This window comes from Saccostrea cucullata, unplaced genomic scaffold (genome assembly GCF_032062105.1).
Source record: "Saccostrea cucullata isolate Sc308-1 unplaced genomic scaffold, CSIRO_AGI_Scuc_v1 ctg26, whole genome shotgun sequence".
In the NCBI taxonomy this organism is placed as follows: domain Eukaryota; kingdom Metazoa; phylum Mollusca; class Bivalvia; order Ostreida; family Ostreidae; genus Saccostrea; species Saccostrea cuccullata.
This window is the reverse complement of record NW_026935606.1, coordinates 101,597-120,967: the sequence shown is the minus strand read 5'-3', so window position 1 is coordinate 120,967 and position 19,371 is coordinate 101,597. Positions and strand designations below refer to the sequence as shown.

General features: G+C 33.9%; 1 protein-coding gene across 1 annotated transcript; it reads right to left on the bottom strand.

The window, feature by feature from the left end:
* Positions 1–8,522: 8,522 nt before the first annotated feature.
* On the bottom strand, positions 8,523–10,084 carry LOC134243390 (uncharacterized). Its single transcript, XM_062725643.1, has 2 exons — positions 9,447–10,084; positions 8,523–9,053 (listed from the first exon to the last, which is right to left on the bottom strand). The coding sequence occupies exons 1-2, from the start codon at positions 10,075–10,077 to the stop codon at positions 8,653–8,655; spliced, it is 1,032 nt and encodes a 343-aa protein (XP_062581627.1). The 5' UTR covers positions 10,078–10,084; the 3' UTR covers positions 8,523–8,652.
* Between the last annotated feature and the right edge of the window lie 9,287 nt (positions 10,085–19,371).

The following is a 19,371-nucleotide window of genomic DNA, read 5'->3' as shown; positions in this document are numbered from 1 at the left end:
ATCCCTAAAAATGTTTCTGTTGTTTTATTAATTAAGTAATCTAAAATGTGGTCAAATCTGAGTTAAAAATTATAGGACAATATTGTTTTTAGTTTATATACCCGGTATATTTCATTAGAATTGTTATTGTTGATAAATTTGAATTTGAAAAATATATTGATAACAGTATATTGTTTTATACTTTAAACATACGTTAAATCTTTAACATCATTCGGTACTTATTCATGCATGAGTACAAATAATAACGAAATGATACTGGCAGGCGCGTCGCCCAGTATAAAAAGGCGTCACTCCTTTGAGTCTATAAGGGACACAGACTCAAGGAGTTCATTTGGTGCCCCTCGGATTATCCTCAGGGATATTAAACATATGTCATATGTGCAGTCTTCAGATTCCCAGTTTTGGTATAAAACCAATACGTCATATACCAAACTGAAAGAGTGTAAAGTTTCTATTACAAATATATTGGATGATTCCTTTTGCGATCCAATGTCTACGGTTTCAAAATGTTCTGTGCGAAACTGTAAAACCTGTGACATTTTGATAACTGACACTTCTTTCACCAGTAATCTTACTGGACAGAGCTTCTATACCAAAACTTGGGAAAATCTGAACTGCAAATCTTCTAATGTTGTCTATGGAATAGAATGTAATCTGTGTGGACTTATTTATGTCGGTGAAACCAAGGGATCGCTTAACAAAAGAATATCAGGTCATCGATTTCAAATAAATCATGGTGGTCAGCAGCTTTTATATAAACATTTTAATTCACCTGATCATTCTATTTTATCAATGAAAGTTAGAATTCTGGAAAAGATTTATCACCACACAAATAGTCCATCTTTGAGTACACCTTTCCGTAGACAACGTGAAGAAGTTTGGATTAGGAAACTAGGGACAGCCTTTCCCTATGGATGTAATGACAATGTCGATAGTGTTGGTAATCTTACAAGCCCACAGTGTAATAATGTAAATGTGATGGGACTTTTTAACAATACTCAGAGACGTAAGCGTAGTCATGGACATCGTTCGTACAATAAACCTGCAATACACGACGTCTCTTTTGAGTCATTACTACCTTATGTAAATCAACAGTTAGGTCTACATCATATTCGAACCAAACTTTACTCTGTCCCTTTGAAACTTTTAAATAGTCTTCTTGAAAAGACCAAGGAACATCCAAATTTAGATTCCTCGACACCTGAATATAGGCTCGGTTCTGTGATCATGGATATTGCACATCATAGGCTTTTTAAACCCGCACGTTTCACGGAAGAAAATGCAGCTAAAACAATCCGTCTTTTCCTTAAACTTCAATATGCCAATAAAGGAATTGACGCGGTAAATATTAGTAATATTCTTAATCACAAAAGGGTCCAGTCTTGTATTCCACCATATTTCAAGTTAAAGACTACGCCTTGTATTTCCTACAAATATACATCGACCATTGCTTCCAAAGTTTTTAATTACAAAAATACTTTACATGGCCTGGATATCGACTATCTGAAAAATAATCCCCTTTCGTGTTCATGTTCTTCTTCGCCCTATAACTATAATCCTGCTGGACACGTTATTACAGGTGACGTAAATATAGTTCGTAATGAGGACCTTAGATCACTTATTTTAAAAGGTCCTAAATATAGGAAACCCCGAACCTTCAACTGGCGTCGGAATTTCATAAATATTATGGATTCTGTTGAAAATTACGCCAGACGATGGGCTAGATATGAAAAAGAAGACATTGACACCTTGTCAGAATGGATTAAATGTATCAGATCCATGTTAAAGTCACGTATTAAAAGATTGAGGGGCAAAATGAAAACCATCTATCCTTCTGTGTTCAATAAACCAGAAGTGAAAAAAGAATTAGATAGATTACACGATCAGTACGTACTGGTTCCTGCCGACAAAGCAGGTAACGACATTGTCTTCGTTTGTAAGGCTCATTATATAAATTGCATTTTAGAAGAACTCGGATTTAATTCTACAAGTGGTAATCCTACTTATACATATACTACTCTTTCTAAGGAAGAAATTCTTCAAAATCACCTGTCAGTTTTGAATACTTTTAATATTCCACAGAGCCAAAATGAATTTGAACTACCTTATATATATTGGATTCCGAAACTTCATAAGAATCCTTACAAACAAAGATACATTGCAGGTTCCAGTAAATGTTCAACCAAGCCTCTTTCGTTACTTCTCACTAAAATATTGACAGTAGTGAAGGAAAAACTTCAAGAGTACTGTACAACTATATATTCAAGAAGTGGTGTAAATCAGATGTGGATACTTAAAAATTCTAAAGAACTTTTGGACAATTTGAAATCACAAGACTTTACAAAAATCAACAGCATAAAAACTTACGACTTTTCAACTTTATACACAACAATTCCGCACGACAAATTAAAATCCAGGCTTTTTGATATCATTGACGGCTGCTTCTTCAACAAAAATGGAACTCGTAAGTTTACTTACCTCGTCATTGGTCATTTGAAAAATTATTTTGTTAAAACAGATTCTGATTGCACACATAAGTACTCTGAAGTTGACATCAAGAAGATGCTTGAGTTTCTGATTGACAATATCTATGTGGTTTTTGGAGACCAGGTATTCCAACAATCTATTGGAATTCCCATGGGTACAAATTGCGCTCCGTTATTAGCAGACTTATTTTTATATTCATATGAAGCAGAATTTATGCAAAATCTTTTGCGTGAAAAGAAAAAAACACTTGCTGTGGCCTTCAACTCGACATTTAGATATATCGACGACGTATTGTCAATTAATAATGATAATTTCCATTCCTACGTCGACACGATTTATCCTGGTGAGCTTGAGATAAAAGATACCACAGAGTCCGACACTTCTGCTTCATACTTGGATATTTTACTTGAAAAAGACACAAATGGTAATCTAACAACCAAGCTATATGATAAACGTGATGACTTTAACTTTTCTATCGTCAACTTCCCGTACTTATGCAGCAATATACCGTCATCACCTGCATACGGAGTATTTATATCTCAGTTGATTCGATACGCTAGAGCATGCTCTACGTATGAACAATTTCTTAAACGAGGTAAATTATTGACAAGCAAGTTGATGAAACAAGAATATCAACAGTCTCGTTTAAAGTCATCATTTCGTAAATTCTATGGTCGATACAATGACCTTGTCAGCAAATACAATTTATCATTGAATGAAATGCTGACTGACGTTTTTCATACCAATTGTTAGTCCATTATTTATACACTGAATTGACCACGGATTTTTTTCCGTTATTTCCTGATTATGACAACGAGCACACGGCGGGTGTGACCGGTCGGCAGGGGATGCTCACTCCTCCATGGCACCTGATCCCACCTCTGATGTTTCGGAGGTCCGTGTTTGCTCTGCTCTTATTTTGTATATTTGTTTAATGGACGTTGAGATTGAATACTGTTCGTTATTTCCATATCCATCTTTAACATCATGTAAATATTACAGAGGGATGAATGATATTAATGAAAAGAAATCAGATGTAACTTGAATATAACTGAGACCTCGCTGCTACCTCGTTAAAACATCTAAAAAAATCTTGTTTAAGCCACAAAAGAATTAATTTTGAGAAAAATCAAGTTATTTTGCAAAAATCATGAAAATACCCCGGGAAATATTTTTTTCGCTGAATCCACTTAGACGATTTTTAAGCTTGAGTAATAGACCTTGACCTGAACCAGTTCAGCCCATACATTGTCACTAGAACCTCAGCCTATCCTGCAAAAAATGTTCTCGGATAGCCACAGAATGAAACGCTAAATTGGCACCAAAACAGGAATAAACCTCACCCAGCATCGCAAAATCAAAAGAGATCTTCTAAAAATTTGTTTAACGATAAAATCTCTCTAAAATTTTTTATCAAAGATTAAGTACATCTTCATTAAATGTAACGGGCTTGAATGCTTAATAAAAAGAAAGACATAAGGGGAAAACATAACTGTAGTTTAATGATAATAATTAAACATCATTTTTTTTTCAAGAGATGTTTTTTTTTCAAACAAAAAAGTAATGTGCATGTATCTTTTAAATGGTCGATAGGTTTTGAATTATATCGGATAAATGACAAAGTTCTCAAGCTTCTTAAAATTAAATGAACAAAATGAATAAAAAGTATAATGTGTAAAAAAGAAAATTAAAACGTGGATTTTTAAATTATGAATTCATGAAAATAATATTAACCTTGCAGAATATTTGAAAATGATTTATAAAAATATAAAAAGGACAGTTCAAATTCAACAGGTAATAAAAATCAAATGTAATACAAATCAAAATAGAAGATCTGCTCAGAAACGGAGGAGAATACAAAGCAAAAAGAATTCACTGGTGTGGTTAGAATAGTAGAAATTTACTTAAAACCAGAATAAGGTTTGATTTTTTAAAAAATCATTTTGAGCTTGATATTCTCAGAAAGGGTTTAAACAGGCAAGGCATTTAGTATCGTCTTTCGATTAGAATAATCTACTAGTATTCAATGAATATAAAAAAAGGAGGTCAAAGTAAATGGAAACTTAATACCCAGCTTTTAAGAAATTTCACAAATTAAAATACTCTATTTAGTGATAACACGTACCATAAACATTTTTAAAATGTCATTGATAATCAAGAAAGATTGGTAAAGGTTAACAAAACTATGTACTTGGTTAGTTTATTTTATACCCAGGAGCGGAAGAGAAGATTTTAAATAAATAATGTATTTTCACTATATAATCAATTAAGCCCCGCCCTAAAACAAGATCCCTGACCTTGGGGCCATGAAATTCACAGTTTTGGAAGAGACATTCTTGTTCATCATAACTATGTCCATAGTTCATTGGTCTAATACCCAGGAGCAGAGGAGAAGTTTTTAAAATAATTTATGCATTTTTACTATATAATCAATAGGCCCAACCCTTATACTAGAACCCCTGACCCTGGGGCCATGAAATTCACAATTCTGGAAGAGGCAGCCTTATTCAACATAACTAGATACTTGGTTAGTTTATGACATATCCAGGAGCAGAGAAGAAGATTTTCAAAGAAATAATGTATTTTCATTATATAATCTAAATTCCCACCCTAGCACAAGAACCCCTAAACTTGGGGCCATAAATTTCACAGTTTTGGTGGAGGACTCAATGCTGATTCCAATCATGCCAACAGTTTGACTGCTAGATGTCCAGGAGTACATAAGAAGATCTTTTTTAAAGATTGCATTAATTTTAGTTATTTTGGCCTCATCCCTCAGGCCCCCCCTCCGGGGGGGGGGGCAGGGACCATGGAATTCATAGTTTTTGTTTCCCTTTATCCATACATGCTATATGCTAAAATTGGTTGAAATTGGTTGAGCGGTTGCGGAGAATAAGCTGAAAATATACAAATGTTAATGCAAGCCGCACGGCTTGCACGGAAGAAAACAGATAACAATAGGTCACCTGAGTTTACTGAAAAGAAAAAAAATCCTTCAGTTGAATAAGACAATATCGTTTGAAAGTCAAACTAAATACTGTGAAATCACTATGACTCGTAGGGGTTGAATTTTCGTTGTTTTTCGAGGTATGAAGAGACCCACGAATTCATACCCACCACGAAATGTAAATTTTCATAGGCATAACTACTAAAGAATCCTACATCCAAGAAATCAAATCCCTACGAACTATTTTTTCCCCTAAAACCACGAAAATCTGACCGCACGAAGATATGTGATTTTATAGTGTATCATACTTTATAAGATTAGAGGGAGCAATTTAATCTGTAAATTCAATGCACAAAATCAAATGGAATTGAAGATACTATTGATTAGTTTGTTATATGCAATTTGTTAAAATTACTCAAACAAAACAAAGAACTATTGAAAATAATGTGAATATTTTGAGAATTGCAACTGTAATTAATCAGTAGAGAGATATATATGTGTGATGTTCTACATTTATAACCGATTTCCCAATGTTCACAAGCCATTGATCAAATGAAAAAAAAAACAAATAACGCAGATATGTTACTTATATATCTTCGCCATAAGAGTATAGATATCTATGAATAAATTAATTAATAAATACTAGGGATGTCAAAATATTAATTTTCCTTAGTCGAACATTCGATTGCATTATTCGAACAATAGTCGACTATTCGGAGCATTTTTTTATAGCACAGTGTTTTAGAAAGCTTATTGATTAAAATAAATTGGAAAATTGAAACAAATTGGAAATGGGGAATTGTAATACAGACTATCCACACCTCCGATGAAAATGATAGATACTCTTTGTTCATTAATGATTGCCCAAGCTATATATCAAAATGTCTTTTATGTAAGATTATTGTGTTAATAATCATCGTACTTTAAAACTTCACGGCTATGCAAATATTGTGTGTTCCCAAGCATTTGAAATTCCTAGAGTTTATAAATATAAATGGTAGAAGTCAATTAAATAATTTTCATAGTCCAGTATATAGCCTCGCATAATTTACTAGGTACAATAACAAAAAAGTCAGTGATTGAGAAATAATTATCGCGGTATGTAATTACTGTATTTTCCATATGTACAATGTAGAAAAATCATTTATATACTTTGACTGTGTTTGAGCTCTTATTCGTCTGAGGACATCCACTATACAGCTGTATAGTTTTGGGAAGGACCCTTTTTCAATTTTGAGATGAAAATTTCATTATCACCACCCTTTTCTTGCATTTATTTAATATTCGAATGTTGTTTCATTATTCGATCGTCGGTACATTCGACTGACAGTCGAATAGTCGACTATTCGTTGACATCCCTAATAAATACCAAGCCAAATAAATCAAAGGATGAAATATCTGTAAAAAAAAAAAATCTCGACTTTCCTCCATGTCAACTCAGTCAAAACAGGAACAATCTGACTTCCTTCTTTAAAAAAAAAACATTCGATTTTGTAGAACTTTATTTTCAATACTTTGGAAAAATTCAATGTTGGAAAATAAAATGATAAAACTTAAAGTCTGTATTTCGTGTAAAGACAATGGATGAAAGGAACCTACAAAATGAACAAAAGTGTGTCCAATTTTAGCACGTGAAACAATGATAACCATTACGAGTAATGGTTTAACAAATAATCTTATTTTAAAAGTTTAACAATCCATTAACATCAATTATCTTTTTTACTGGCTAAGGTAATATATGTACATGTATAATTTTTGTAATTTACGAAAGTGAAACTAAAACGTTCACTTCTGCTTCTCTGTTTCATTTTCCTACCTAATTCCAAGTAAATGTATACAGCCTATTAACCTTAAACTATGTGAAATAGTTTTTTAAAAATGCAATTTGAAAATGTACTTTAGCTTATTCAATTTCTTACAAACATTCAACAAACATTTCAACATTCTTGCAAAACATTCCAAACATTTTTTTTCTGTTCTCTTTACTGTTTTTTTTTTTTTTGAATTGCTGACACTTGTATATTTAGTAACAAAAACATTATAAATTTAAAATCCCTTTTATATATGATATGGATATAATAATTATAAGCTTTAAAATACCCTTATTTTCACGATATATTGAGAAAATTAACATTTTTCAAGCTAAAATGTCTATTTAACAAAATACATGTAATCAGGAGCAGAGCAAACAGGGCCTTCAAATCAACAGAGGTGGGATCAGGTGCCATGGAGGAGTGACCATCTTTTGCCGAAAGGTCACAACCACCGTGTTCCTAGTCATGTTCGGGAAACATCGAAAAAAGACGTCAGTAATTCAGTGTGTAAATGATGGTCTAACAATTGGTATGAAAATCGTCAGTCAGTATTTGGCTTAATGATAGATTGTATTTGCTGGCAAGGTTATTGTAACGATCATTGAACTTACGAAATCATTACTTTAAACGAGATTATTGATATTCTTGTGATAACAACAGTCTAGATTTGAGTTAACATTTTGAAAAGTCTATGCTTGATACAATAAACACGTCAGCAAATAAAAGCATTTATTTAATTATATCGAAAAGTAATTGACATTTTTATACAAACTATTAAATTATTATTTCCACAATGAATTGCCTACAGATTTTTCCATTTACCCAACCATGACAAGAAGCACTAGGTGGATAAGGCCAGTCGACAGGAATGCGTACTTCCAAATAGCACATGAACCCACCTATGACTGATTTATGAAGTGAAATGCGATCCGATTCTAGTCATTTTAAAATCGAAATAAATTTAAAATAAATCATGATATTTAAAAATTCGAAATTCATTTTATATGAGTTTATTGTTGAAATATTGCTACAAAATTTGGATACAATGTATGTTTAGTAAATAAAAATCAAACCTTCACTAACCATCCAGATATTTGAATATTTGTTTGAATTATTTTAAAAATGTTATTCCTCCATAGAACTTTCCTTATAAATATGTATTGCATTAGTTAGTTTAATTAATAGCCTGTACTACAAATTTGCACACTCGTCAAATTATAAACATATATATATATATATATATATATATATATATATATATATATATATATTAGTGATAAAATTAAATGGAAGTTAAACTTCCGACAATCAAAAAAATGTTTGTTCCTGATTCATCCTAACAACAAGATTAAATGAAAAGAAATTTCAATGAAATTTTCAGAGGGCCTACATCTGTCATACTCTTCATAATTTAAAACCACAGAAACTGGAGAAATAAGATTTTGCTCGATTATCTCCAGGGCGAGGATAGCCTATCCACACCTTATCTCCGACAGCTAACTTCACCACAGACATTTTACTGCAAAGTTGTTGACCTGTATTCCTCCTTGTGTTACAATAATTTCCTGATATCTCATTATTATTTACTATCAAACCCGTATGTGAAATGCTCTGGTAACCAGGTAAAATGTGCCATCCAAAGACATATAACCCATCCCTCGGGGCTATGAATATGCCTGTTGAACTATTATATCCATTGCCGTCATTAAGGAGGACTTGATCAAAAAGTACCACGGATCCCTGATTACCTTTGAATTCTAAAACAGATGTGATCCGCGCCTCGAATGCTATCTGATCTGAGACATCTGTAAATACATGTAATAAATAATTTTAAAGCATTTTATAATTATTATTATTTTGTTTGGCATAACAAAACAGGATATGTGAATGCTCTTTCTCAGTTAATGTGAAAAAAATATTTGAGCCCCAATATCTTTTTTTTATTTTCTAAGGTAATTCTTTATAAAAACCCATTTTTTAATATATTATATGCAAGCACGTCCGTCTCAAAGATCTTATTTTATTGTTAAACATACTGTGCTGCAAACAAAGCATGTTCACAATATGTGTCAATTAAATTGATACTACGATTTTTAAAATGTCAATAACTTTTTTGAAAAAAAATGTTCACAGCACCAAACAATGAAAAATGATTTCTTTTTTTAATTTAAAGTTGCTATAAAATTTGTACTTCTTACCTGTAAAGTTTGCTCTTGCATTCGCAAAATTTTTGTCCAGTAGTTCATTTGATTTAATTGATGCAATGCTTTCGTTAACATATAATTTAAAGTCGGTTAGCTTTTCTGTGTGGTCCCTCATGCTTTTAAGTAATTCCTGTCTTATACGAATGTTCTCTTTCTTTAGAACTGATAAATCCTTTTGAACACTCTGTAGGTTGTTCTCTAGCTGTATTCTTTTTAAAGTCTCTTGATTCAGAAGATAGAGGATAGAAGACGGACTCTCATTTACAGACTTCGAATTCTCTGTAGCATTGTTCCTGTTCCTGGTCTCTTGATTCTTTAGAAGTGACTGGATTGTGGGCGTGTCTCTTCGAAGATAATTTAAATCCTCTATAGCATTGTTTGTCATCCTGGTTCCTTGATTCGAGAGAATTTTTTTGACAAAGGGCCTTTCTATTGTTGAAGACTTCGAGTCCCTTGTATCATTTTTGATACTCCTGGTCACGTTACTGAGAACAAGCTGTTGTATGGAGGACGTGTCCACGTTTGGAGACATCGAATCCTGGGCTGAGTTCTTTGTAAATTGCGCATAATTATGCTGGACAAATATCACTATTGCTATAGGAATGAGAGCGTTTGAAGGGGACATATTAACAGGAAATTTGATTTATAACTGTGACTTCTCTATATAAAGGAGATTAATCTGCATAATTTAAGCTATTTCATAGTCTATGTACCAAATGTTTATTTTACGTAATTTATTTTTTTTTTGTATTTGATTTTCTACAACGCATCTGCTTTTTGTTTTTGTAATATATTTAAGCGCTTGTGAATGATACAAAAGTTTTTAGCAAGGAATGGGCTCTTTAATTTAAATTTTAAAAGATTTGTTTTCATTAATCTTTTTTGCGTCGTTTTAAACATGTGATTGATCATATCTGTAAATTTTCGGTGACTTTTATTTTCTTCTAAATTCCTCTAAATTTTCGAATTACAAATTTAAAATGACTCATATTTTTTAAATGAAAAACATCATTAGATAAGATGAAACATCATAGGTGGGATCAGGTGCCAGGGTTTTTATGAAAATCAAGACTCTATAATTGCACTAAAATTAATTTTTACAATCCTTTAATCAAGAGCAATTTCTTTTAAAATCATTTGTATTTGTTGGGAGTTGTGAGTTCATAGAGAATTTATTTCATATGTTTTACATGTAATCACAAAGGCAATATTTAATGGTTTTGAACATATTTTTTCCGATCATATACTAGTCTACAAATACATTAATGTCGAACGGACATTTATAAATGCTATTTTATTTGAAACAAGTTATTATACTAACTCTTACAGTGGACTTTTATGGATGGTTCAGTGAATATTGCACTGAAATTTTCATTGAAATGGGATATTTACATACTTACAGTTAATTTATTTATGTTTTATACATGCTTTATAATGCATATGCGTACGTTTGGATAGACATAATATACGCATTGAACATGGGGGAGTAGGTTTATCCCCCCTCACACCACTTTCAACCCGCACGAAATAGAATTTTCGTGTTTGGATAGTAACATTTCCCTTTTTAGCTTGTCAAGTTTTTTTGTAGGTTTGAATGTTTTTCTCTTTCGCCTAGCCCCCCCCCCCCCCACACACACACACACACACTTTCAATCTGCTTCTGACGCCAATATAATGTAAAGATATGTAGGCTAAATAGTTTTAAGTCCCTGTGCATTTTGAAGACGAACTTAATTTTGTTCTATATTTTTTTCATTAAAGTGTGCATGTACCTTATGTGTCTACTCTACTCTTGCAATTGATGATTTGTGGATATGTTAGGGACATTTGTTTCAAAAATGATTGAAAACAATGATAGTTTGTTACTTGTTACTTGTATTATAGAATATCAGCTGTTCAACAGAGGTTTATAACTTTAGCAAATCAAAATTTTCATGTTTTTTATTTCATAACGTCAAGATTATCAATAAATTAAATGAAGGTTTTCATACAGTTAAAGTTATTACTATACTAGTAAATAATCAAAGTTTTCATAGTGATTACTTCAGAAAATCAAAGTTTTCATTTTATCACTGTAGAAAATCGAAGTATCAAAGTTAACACTTTATTAACATGTAACTATTCTTTTCATTTTAAAGTTATTACTTTAACATAGTACATTTAGACTATAGCTAGCTATATAGTTATATAAAGTAGTTTTAAAAGGGTTGTGTATTTATTTAAGGTTATGTGTAAATGGCTATTGTCATATAGTCCAGTTCAGATACTGATGTTGAGACTAGAGATGTAGCTTAGAAGAGGAACAAAAGTATTGAAAAAAATAATGATAAAACACTTCTATTAAAAGGTTGCGATAATTTTCATTTATGAATGAAGAAATATGAAAATAATTTGCATACAACATGTTGTAATGATTAATCAATATTTTTAATACTTGCAAATAAATTTATGCAAAGCATTCGATGAAAAGACTCTTTTATTTCTTTAGAATCAATGATTCGTGTCTTTCAGACAAATTCCACGATAAAATTTTTTAAGAAATTTTAATAAAGTTTTTCATTATAAATGCCTTCACTAAATTTTAAAACCACCAAAACTGGAGAAATAAGCTTTTGATTGGTTATCACCAGGGCGAGGATAGCCTATCCATACCATATCTCCGGCTGTTAACCGAACAACAGACATTTTACTGCACAATTGTTGACCAGCATTCTTTTCTGTATTGCAATAATTCCCTGATATTTCATTGTAATTTACAATTAAAGCTGTATGCGTTATCGTATTGTAACCAGGAAAAATGTGCCATTCAAAAATGTATGTCCCATTTTTTGGTGCTGTGAATTTGCCTGTTGTACTGTTATAACCTGCGCCATGATTGAGGAGAACTTGATCAAAAAGTACTACAGAACCCTGACCGCCTTTGAATTCCAATACAGAGGCAATCCGTGCTTCAAATGCTATCCGTTCAGAGTTACCTATATTCAAATAATACGAATATTCTGAAAGCATCTCTTATCAGTAAAAACATCTGACTTGAATCAAATCTGAATAGAACAAACAGTTCATATATTTGAGCATGTCCTTCATTAGATTTTTTTTTTCAATTTTTATGTACATTCTTCAGACAAATACATATGTACGAACTAAATGCTAAAAAAGACATTGAAGAAGATATTGTTTAAGCAATTTCAATGCATAGTTAAAATACTGAACCAAAATATTAAATTAAAACTTCAGTTTAAGAATATACAAGTATCCATCTAAGGCTCTTAAAAATGCCATACCCTAAGAGCTATTGAATTTCTATTGAGGAAGGAAATTGAAAATAAATTATTGATAATGTAATTCTTACCTGTAAGCCATGTCCTTTCACTTTTTCTTTGGTTTGATCCATCTTTTGAATATATTGATGCAATGGTCTTGTTCAAAATAGATTTAAAGTCAGATAGCTTTTCAGTTTGGACCCGCATATTGTTTAAAAATTCTTTTTTCATATCTTCAGTTTCTCTCTTCATCACTGCCAATTCGTCTTGTAGATTCTTTGATTTCTTCTCAAGTTCAATTCTAATTAAATTCTCTTGTTTTAGAAGAAGATGCATAATAAAAGGTGAGACCACATCCAAAGGCTCCAAAGGCTCTTCAACATTGCTGGTATACCTGGTCTCTGGATTCAGAGGACGCCGTTGAATAAATTCATCGTCCTCATTTAAAGGCTTCAAATTATCTACATTCAGACTGCTATTTTTCATCTCTTGATTCAGAAAAGTCTGCTGAACAGGGGACATTGACGCCTTTTCAATATTGCTGGCATTATTATTCTCCATATTCAAAAGAAGACGATGCATTGAGGGCTTGTCAATATTTTGCGAATTTGAATCCTCGGTAGTGTTGCTAATATTTCTTGTCTTTTGTTTAAGAGGAGACTTCTCAATATAGGATGTGTTTATATGTAGGGAATTCGAATTATTTGCGGCAGTGCTTGTATTTCTTATCTCTTGATTCAAAAGAAGCGGTTGGGTAAAAGGCATGTCAACTTTAGAAAACGTTGAATATTCTCTAGTGTTGCTACTATTGTCGGACTCTTCATTTAGAAGACTTTGCTGGATAGCAGGGGTGTCCATTATGGGATATGTCGAATCTACTGTGTCGTTTCTGATATTCGAAGTATTTGAATTAAGAGGAAGACTCGCTTCGGATGGCGTGTCTAACTTTGTAAAGATAGAATCTTCTGTAATATTGCTAGTATTCCTTATCTCTTGATTTAAAAGAAGCTGCAAAACAGAAGATGCCTTATCATTTAGAGAGGCTGAATCGACTGTAAGGTTGCTTGAATTCCTAATCTCTGGAATAAGAATAAACTGCTGGACCAGATGTGTGTCTACATTTAAAAGCATCGAATCCTCTGTGGCGTTGCTAAAATTCTTAGTCTCTTGATTTAGAAGCTGTTGGATAGGTGGTATGTTAAGTTTAGAAGATTCTAAATTGTCAGTAATGTTGGTATCATTATTGGTTTCAAGATTCAGAAGAGACCGTTGGATGTGCATTTTATCATGGGCAGATGAGTTATCTAATTCTAGAGCATTCAAATCATCTGTTGTGTTGCTAATATTTGATGTCTCTTTATTCGGAGAAAGCGTCTGTGAAGAAGCACTGTCATTTTTAAGAGACATAGAATCCTCTGTATTGTTGCTTGTATTTCTGATATCCTGTATAAAAGGTAGTTGTTTAGTGAAGGGCGTGTCGACTTTTGGCGAAAGCATAGCTCCTGTAACGTTTGTGGTATTCCCAATCTCATTTTTCCTTATCGGTTTGGGCTTAAAGGGAATATCTTCTGTAATGTTGCTGTTATTCTCCATTTTCTCATAGAGAGACAGCTGCTTCTGAATGGATGGCATGTCTACTTTCACAAACTTTAATTTTTCGGTAGTGTTATTAATATTTCTTATCTCCTGATTCAGGGGGAGTTGCTGGACAGAGGCGGTGTCATTAGTAAGAGAATTTAAATCTTCCGTTGTGTTGCTTGTATTTCCAGCAATTTGATCCAGAAGAAACTGCTGGGTAGACAAAGTGTCTACTTTTTGAGATGTTGATTCATCTGTTGCGTTGCTGGAATTCTTTGTTTCCTGATCCAGAGTAAGATTCAGAACCAAACGGTTATCGACTTGTACAATCTTTAAATCATCTGTAGTTTTGCTGGTATTTTTAATCTCTTGTTTAAGGAGAGACTGCTTTATAGCTGCAGTTCCATTTTTTGAAGTCTTTGGATCGTCAGTTGTGTTGCTTGTATTTCTAATATTCTGTATAACATGCTGCTGATTTAAGGGCCTGTCTTTCTTAAGCGAAATTGATTCCCCTGTGGCACTGAAGGCATTCCTAGTGTCTTTTTTCATTACAGGTTTGGCCATAGAGGGGGTGTCTGCAATTAAAGTGTTTGAACCCTCTGTAGCGTTACCGGTAACATTGGTCTCTTGATTCATAATAAGCTCCTGGGGAGTAGCCATGCTAACATTCAATACTTTTGGATCTTCTGTAGTGTTGCTTGTTTCCCCCGTTTCTTCATACAAAGGCAGCTTCTGAATCGAGGACATGTCTTCTCTCACAAACTTTAATTTCTCAGTAGTGTTATTAATATTCCATATCTCTTGGTTCAAAGGCAGCTGCTGAATAAAAGCCGTGTCTTCATTAAGAGACTTTGGCTGCTCCGTAGAGTTGCTTGTGTTCTCAATAGTTTCATTTAGGAGAAACTGCTGCATAGAAAATTTGTCTCCATATAGAGATCTTGATTCCTCTGTAGCGTTGCTTGTATCCCTAGTTTTCTGATTTTGGAGAAGATTATGGGCAGATGAGTTATCTAATTCCAGAGCATTCAAATCAACTGTTGTGTTGCTAATATTTGATGTCTCTTTATTCAGAGAAAGCGTCTGTGTAGAAGCACTGTCATTTTTAAGAGACATTGAATCCTCTGTATTGTTGCTTGTATTTCTGATATCCTGTATAAAAAGTAGCTGTTTAGTTAAGGGCGTGTCGACTTTTGGCGAAAGCATAGCTCCTGTAACGTTTGTGGAATTCCCAATCTCATTTTTCCTTATCGGTTTGGTATTAAAGGGAGTATCTTCTGTAGTGTTGCTGTTATTCCCCGTTTCCCCATACAGAGACAGCTGTTTCTGAATGGATGGCAGGTCTACTTTCACAAAACTTAATTTTTCGGTAGTGTTATTAATATTTCTTATCTCCTGATTCAGGGGGAGTTGCTGGACAGAGGCGGTGTCACTAGTAGGAGAATTTAAATCTTCTGTTGTGTTGCTTGTATTTCCAGCAATTTGATTCAGAAGAAACTGCTGGGTAGACAAAGTGTCTACATTTTGAGATTTTGATTCATCTGTTGCGTTGCTGGAATTCTTTGTTTCCTGATCCAGATTAAGATTCAGAACTAAACGGTTATCGACTTGTACAATCTTTAAATCATCTGTAGTTTTGTTGGTATTTTTCATCTCTTGATTAAGGAGAGACTGCTTTTTAGCGGCAGTTCCATTTCTTGGAGTCTTTGGATCATCAGTTGTGTTGCTTGTATTTCTAATATCCTGTATAACAAGCTGCTGATTTAAGGGCGTGTCTATTTTAAGCGAAATTGATTCCCCTGTGGCATTGAAGGTATTAATAGTGTCTTTTGTCATTACAGGTTTGGCCTTAGAGGGGTCATTTGCAATTAACGTATTTGAAACCTCTGAAGCGTTACGAGAAACATTGGTCTCTTGATTCATAATAAGCTCCTGGGGAGTAGCCATGTTAACATTCAATGATTTTAAATCTTCCGTAGTGTTGCTTGTTTCCCCCGTTTCTTCATACAGAGGCAGCTTTTGAATCGAGGACATGTCTTCTCTCACAAACTTTAATTTCTCAGTAGTGTTAGCAATATTCCTTATCTCTTGGTTCAGAGGCAGGTGCTGAATAGAAGCCGTGTATTCATTAAGAGACTTTGGCTGCTCCGTAGCGTTGCTTGTGTTCTCAGTAGTTTCATTTAGGAGAAACTGCTGCATAGAAAATTTGTCTCCGTTGAGAGACCTTGATTCCTCTGTAGCGTTGCTTGTATTCCTAGTTTTCTGATTTTTGAGAAGATTCTGGGCAGATGAGTTATCTCGTTCTAGAGCATTCAAATCATGTGCTGTGTTGCTAATATTTGATGTCTCTTTATTCTGAGAAAGCGTCTGTGCAGAAGCAGTGTCATTTTTAAGAGTCATTGAATCCTCTGTATTGTTGCTTGTATTTCTGATATCCTGTATAAAAGGTAGCTGTTCAGTTAAGTGCGTGTCGACCTTTAGCGAAAGCATAGCCCCTGTAACGTTTGTGGAATTCCCAACCTCATTTTTCCTTATTAAAGAAAGATTAAAGGGAGTATCTTCTGTAGTGTTGCTGTTATTCCCCGTTTCCTTATACAGAGACAGTTGTTTCTGAATGGATGGCAGGTCTACTTTCATAAAACTTAATTTTTCGGTAGTGTTATTAATATTTCTTATCTCCTGATTCAGGGGGAGTTGCTGGACAGAGGCAGTGTCATTAGTAAGAGAATTTAAATCTTCCGTTGTGTTCCTTGTATTTCCTGCAATTTGACCAAGCAGAAACTGCTGGGTAGACAAAGTGTCTACTTTTTGAGATGTTGATTCATCTGTTGCGTTGCTGGAATTCTTTGTTTCCTGATCCAGATTAAGATTCAGAACTAAACGGTTATCGACTTGTACAATCTTTAAATCATCTGTAGTTTTGCTGGTATTTTTCATCTCTTGATTAAGGAGAGACTGCTTTATAACTGCAGTTCCATTTTCTGCAGTCTTTGGATCGTCAGTTGTGTTGCTTGTATTTCTAATCTCCTGTATAACATGCTGCTGATTTAAGGGCGTGTCTATCTGAAGCGAAATAGATTCCCCTGTGGCATTGAAGGTATTTCTAGTGTCTTTTGTCATTACAAGTTCGGCCATAGAGGGGTCGTCTGCAATTAACGTGTTTGAAACCTCTGTAGCGTTACGTGTAACACTGGTCTCTTGATTCATAATAAGCTCCTGGGTAGTAGCCATGTTAACATGGAATGATTTTAAATCTTCTGTAGTGTTGCTTGTTTTGCCCGTTTCTTCATACAGAGGCAGCTTTTGAATCGAGGACATGTCTTCTCTCACAAAAATTAATTTCTCTGTAGTGTTATTAATATTCCTTATCTCTTGGTTCAGAGGCAGGTGCTGAATAGAAGCCGTGTCTTCATTAAGAGACTTTGGCTGCTCCGTAGCGTTGCTTGTGTTTTCAGTAGTTTCATTTAGGAGAAACTGCTGCATAGAAAATTTCTCTCCGTAGGGAGATCTCGATTCCTCTGTAGCGTTGCTTGTATTCCTATTTTTCTGATTTTTGAGAAGATTCTGGGCAGATGAGTTATCTAGTTCTACAATATTCAAATAATCTGTTTTGTTGCTAATATTTGATGTTTCCTTATTCAGAGAAAGCGTCTGTGTAGAGGCAGTGTCATTTTTAAGAGACGTTGAATCCTCTGTATTTTTGCTGGTATTTCTGATATCCTGTATAAAAGGTAGCTGTTCAGTTAAGGGTGTGTCGACCTCAAACGAAAGCATAGCTCCTGTAACGTTTGTGGTATTCCCAATCTCATTTTTCATTATCGGTTTGGGCTTCAACGGAGTATCTTCTGTAGTGCTGCTGTTATTCCCCGTTTCCCCATACAGAGACAGCTGCTTCTGAATGGATGGCATGTCTACTTTCACAAACTTTAATTTTTCGGTAGTGTTATTAATATTTCTTTTCTCCTGATTCACAGGCAGCTGCTGGACAGAGGCAGTGTCATTAGTAAGAGAATTTAAATCTTCCATTGTATTGCTTGTATTTCCTGCAATTTGACCAAGAAGAAACTGCTGGATAGACAATGTGTCTACTTTTTGAGATGCTGATTTATCTGTTGCGTTGCTGGAATTCTTTGTTTCCTGATCCAGATTAAGATTCAGAACTAAACGGTTATCGACTTGTACAATCTTTAAATCATCTGTAGTTTTGTTGGTATTTTTCATCTCTTGATTAAGAAGAGACTGCTTTATAGCTGCAGTTCCATTTTTTGGAGTCTTTGGATCGTCAGTTGTGTTGCTTGTATTTCTAATATCCTGTATAACATCCTGCTGATTTAAGGGCGTGTCTATCTTAAGCGAAATGGATTCCCCTGTGGCATTGAAGGTATTCCTAGTGTCTTTTGTCATTACAGGTTTGGCCATAGAGGGGGTGTCTGCAATTAAAGTGTTTGAATCCTCTGTAGCGTTACGTGTAACATTGGTCTCTTGATTCATGATAAGCTCTTGGGGAGTAGCCATTTTAACATTCAATGATTTTGAATCTTCTGTAGTGTTGCTTGTTTCTCCCGTTTCTTCATACATAGGCAGCCTCTGAATTGTTGACATGTCTTCTCTCACAATCTTTAATTTCTCAGTAGTGTTATTAATATTCCTCATCTCTTGGTTCAGAGGCAGCAGCTGAGTAGAAGCCGTGTCTTCATACTTTGGCTGCTCCGTAACGTTGCTTGTGTTCTCAGTAGTTTCATTTAGGAGAAACTGCTGAATAGAAAATTTGTCTCCATAGAGAGATCTTGTTTCCTCTGTAGCGTTGCTTGTATTTCTAGTTTTTTGATTTTGGAGAAGATTCTGGGCAGATGAGTTATCTAATTCTAGAGCATTCAAATCATGTGTTGTGTTGCTAATATTTGATGTCTCTTTATTCAGAGAAAGCGTCTGTGTAGAATCAGTGTCATTTTTAAGAGACGTTGAATCCTCTGTATTGTTGCTTGTATTTCTGATATCCTGTATAAGACGTAGCTGTTGAGTTAAGGGTGTGTCGACATTTAGCGACAGGGTTTCTTCTGTTACATTGGTGGTATTCCTGA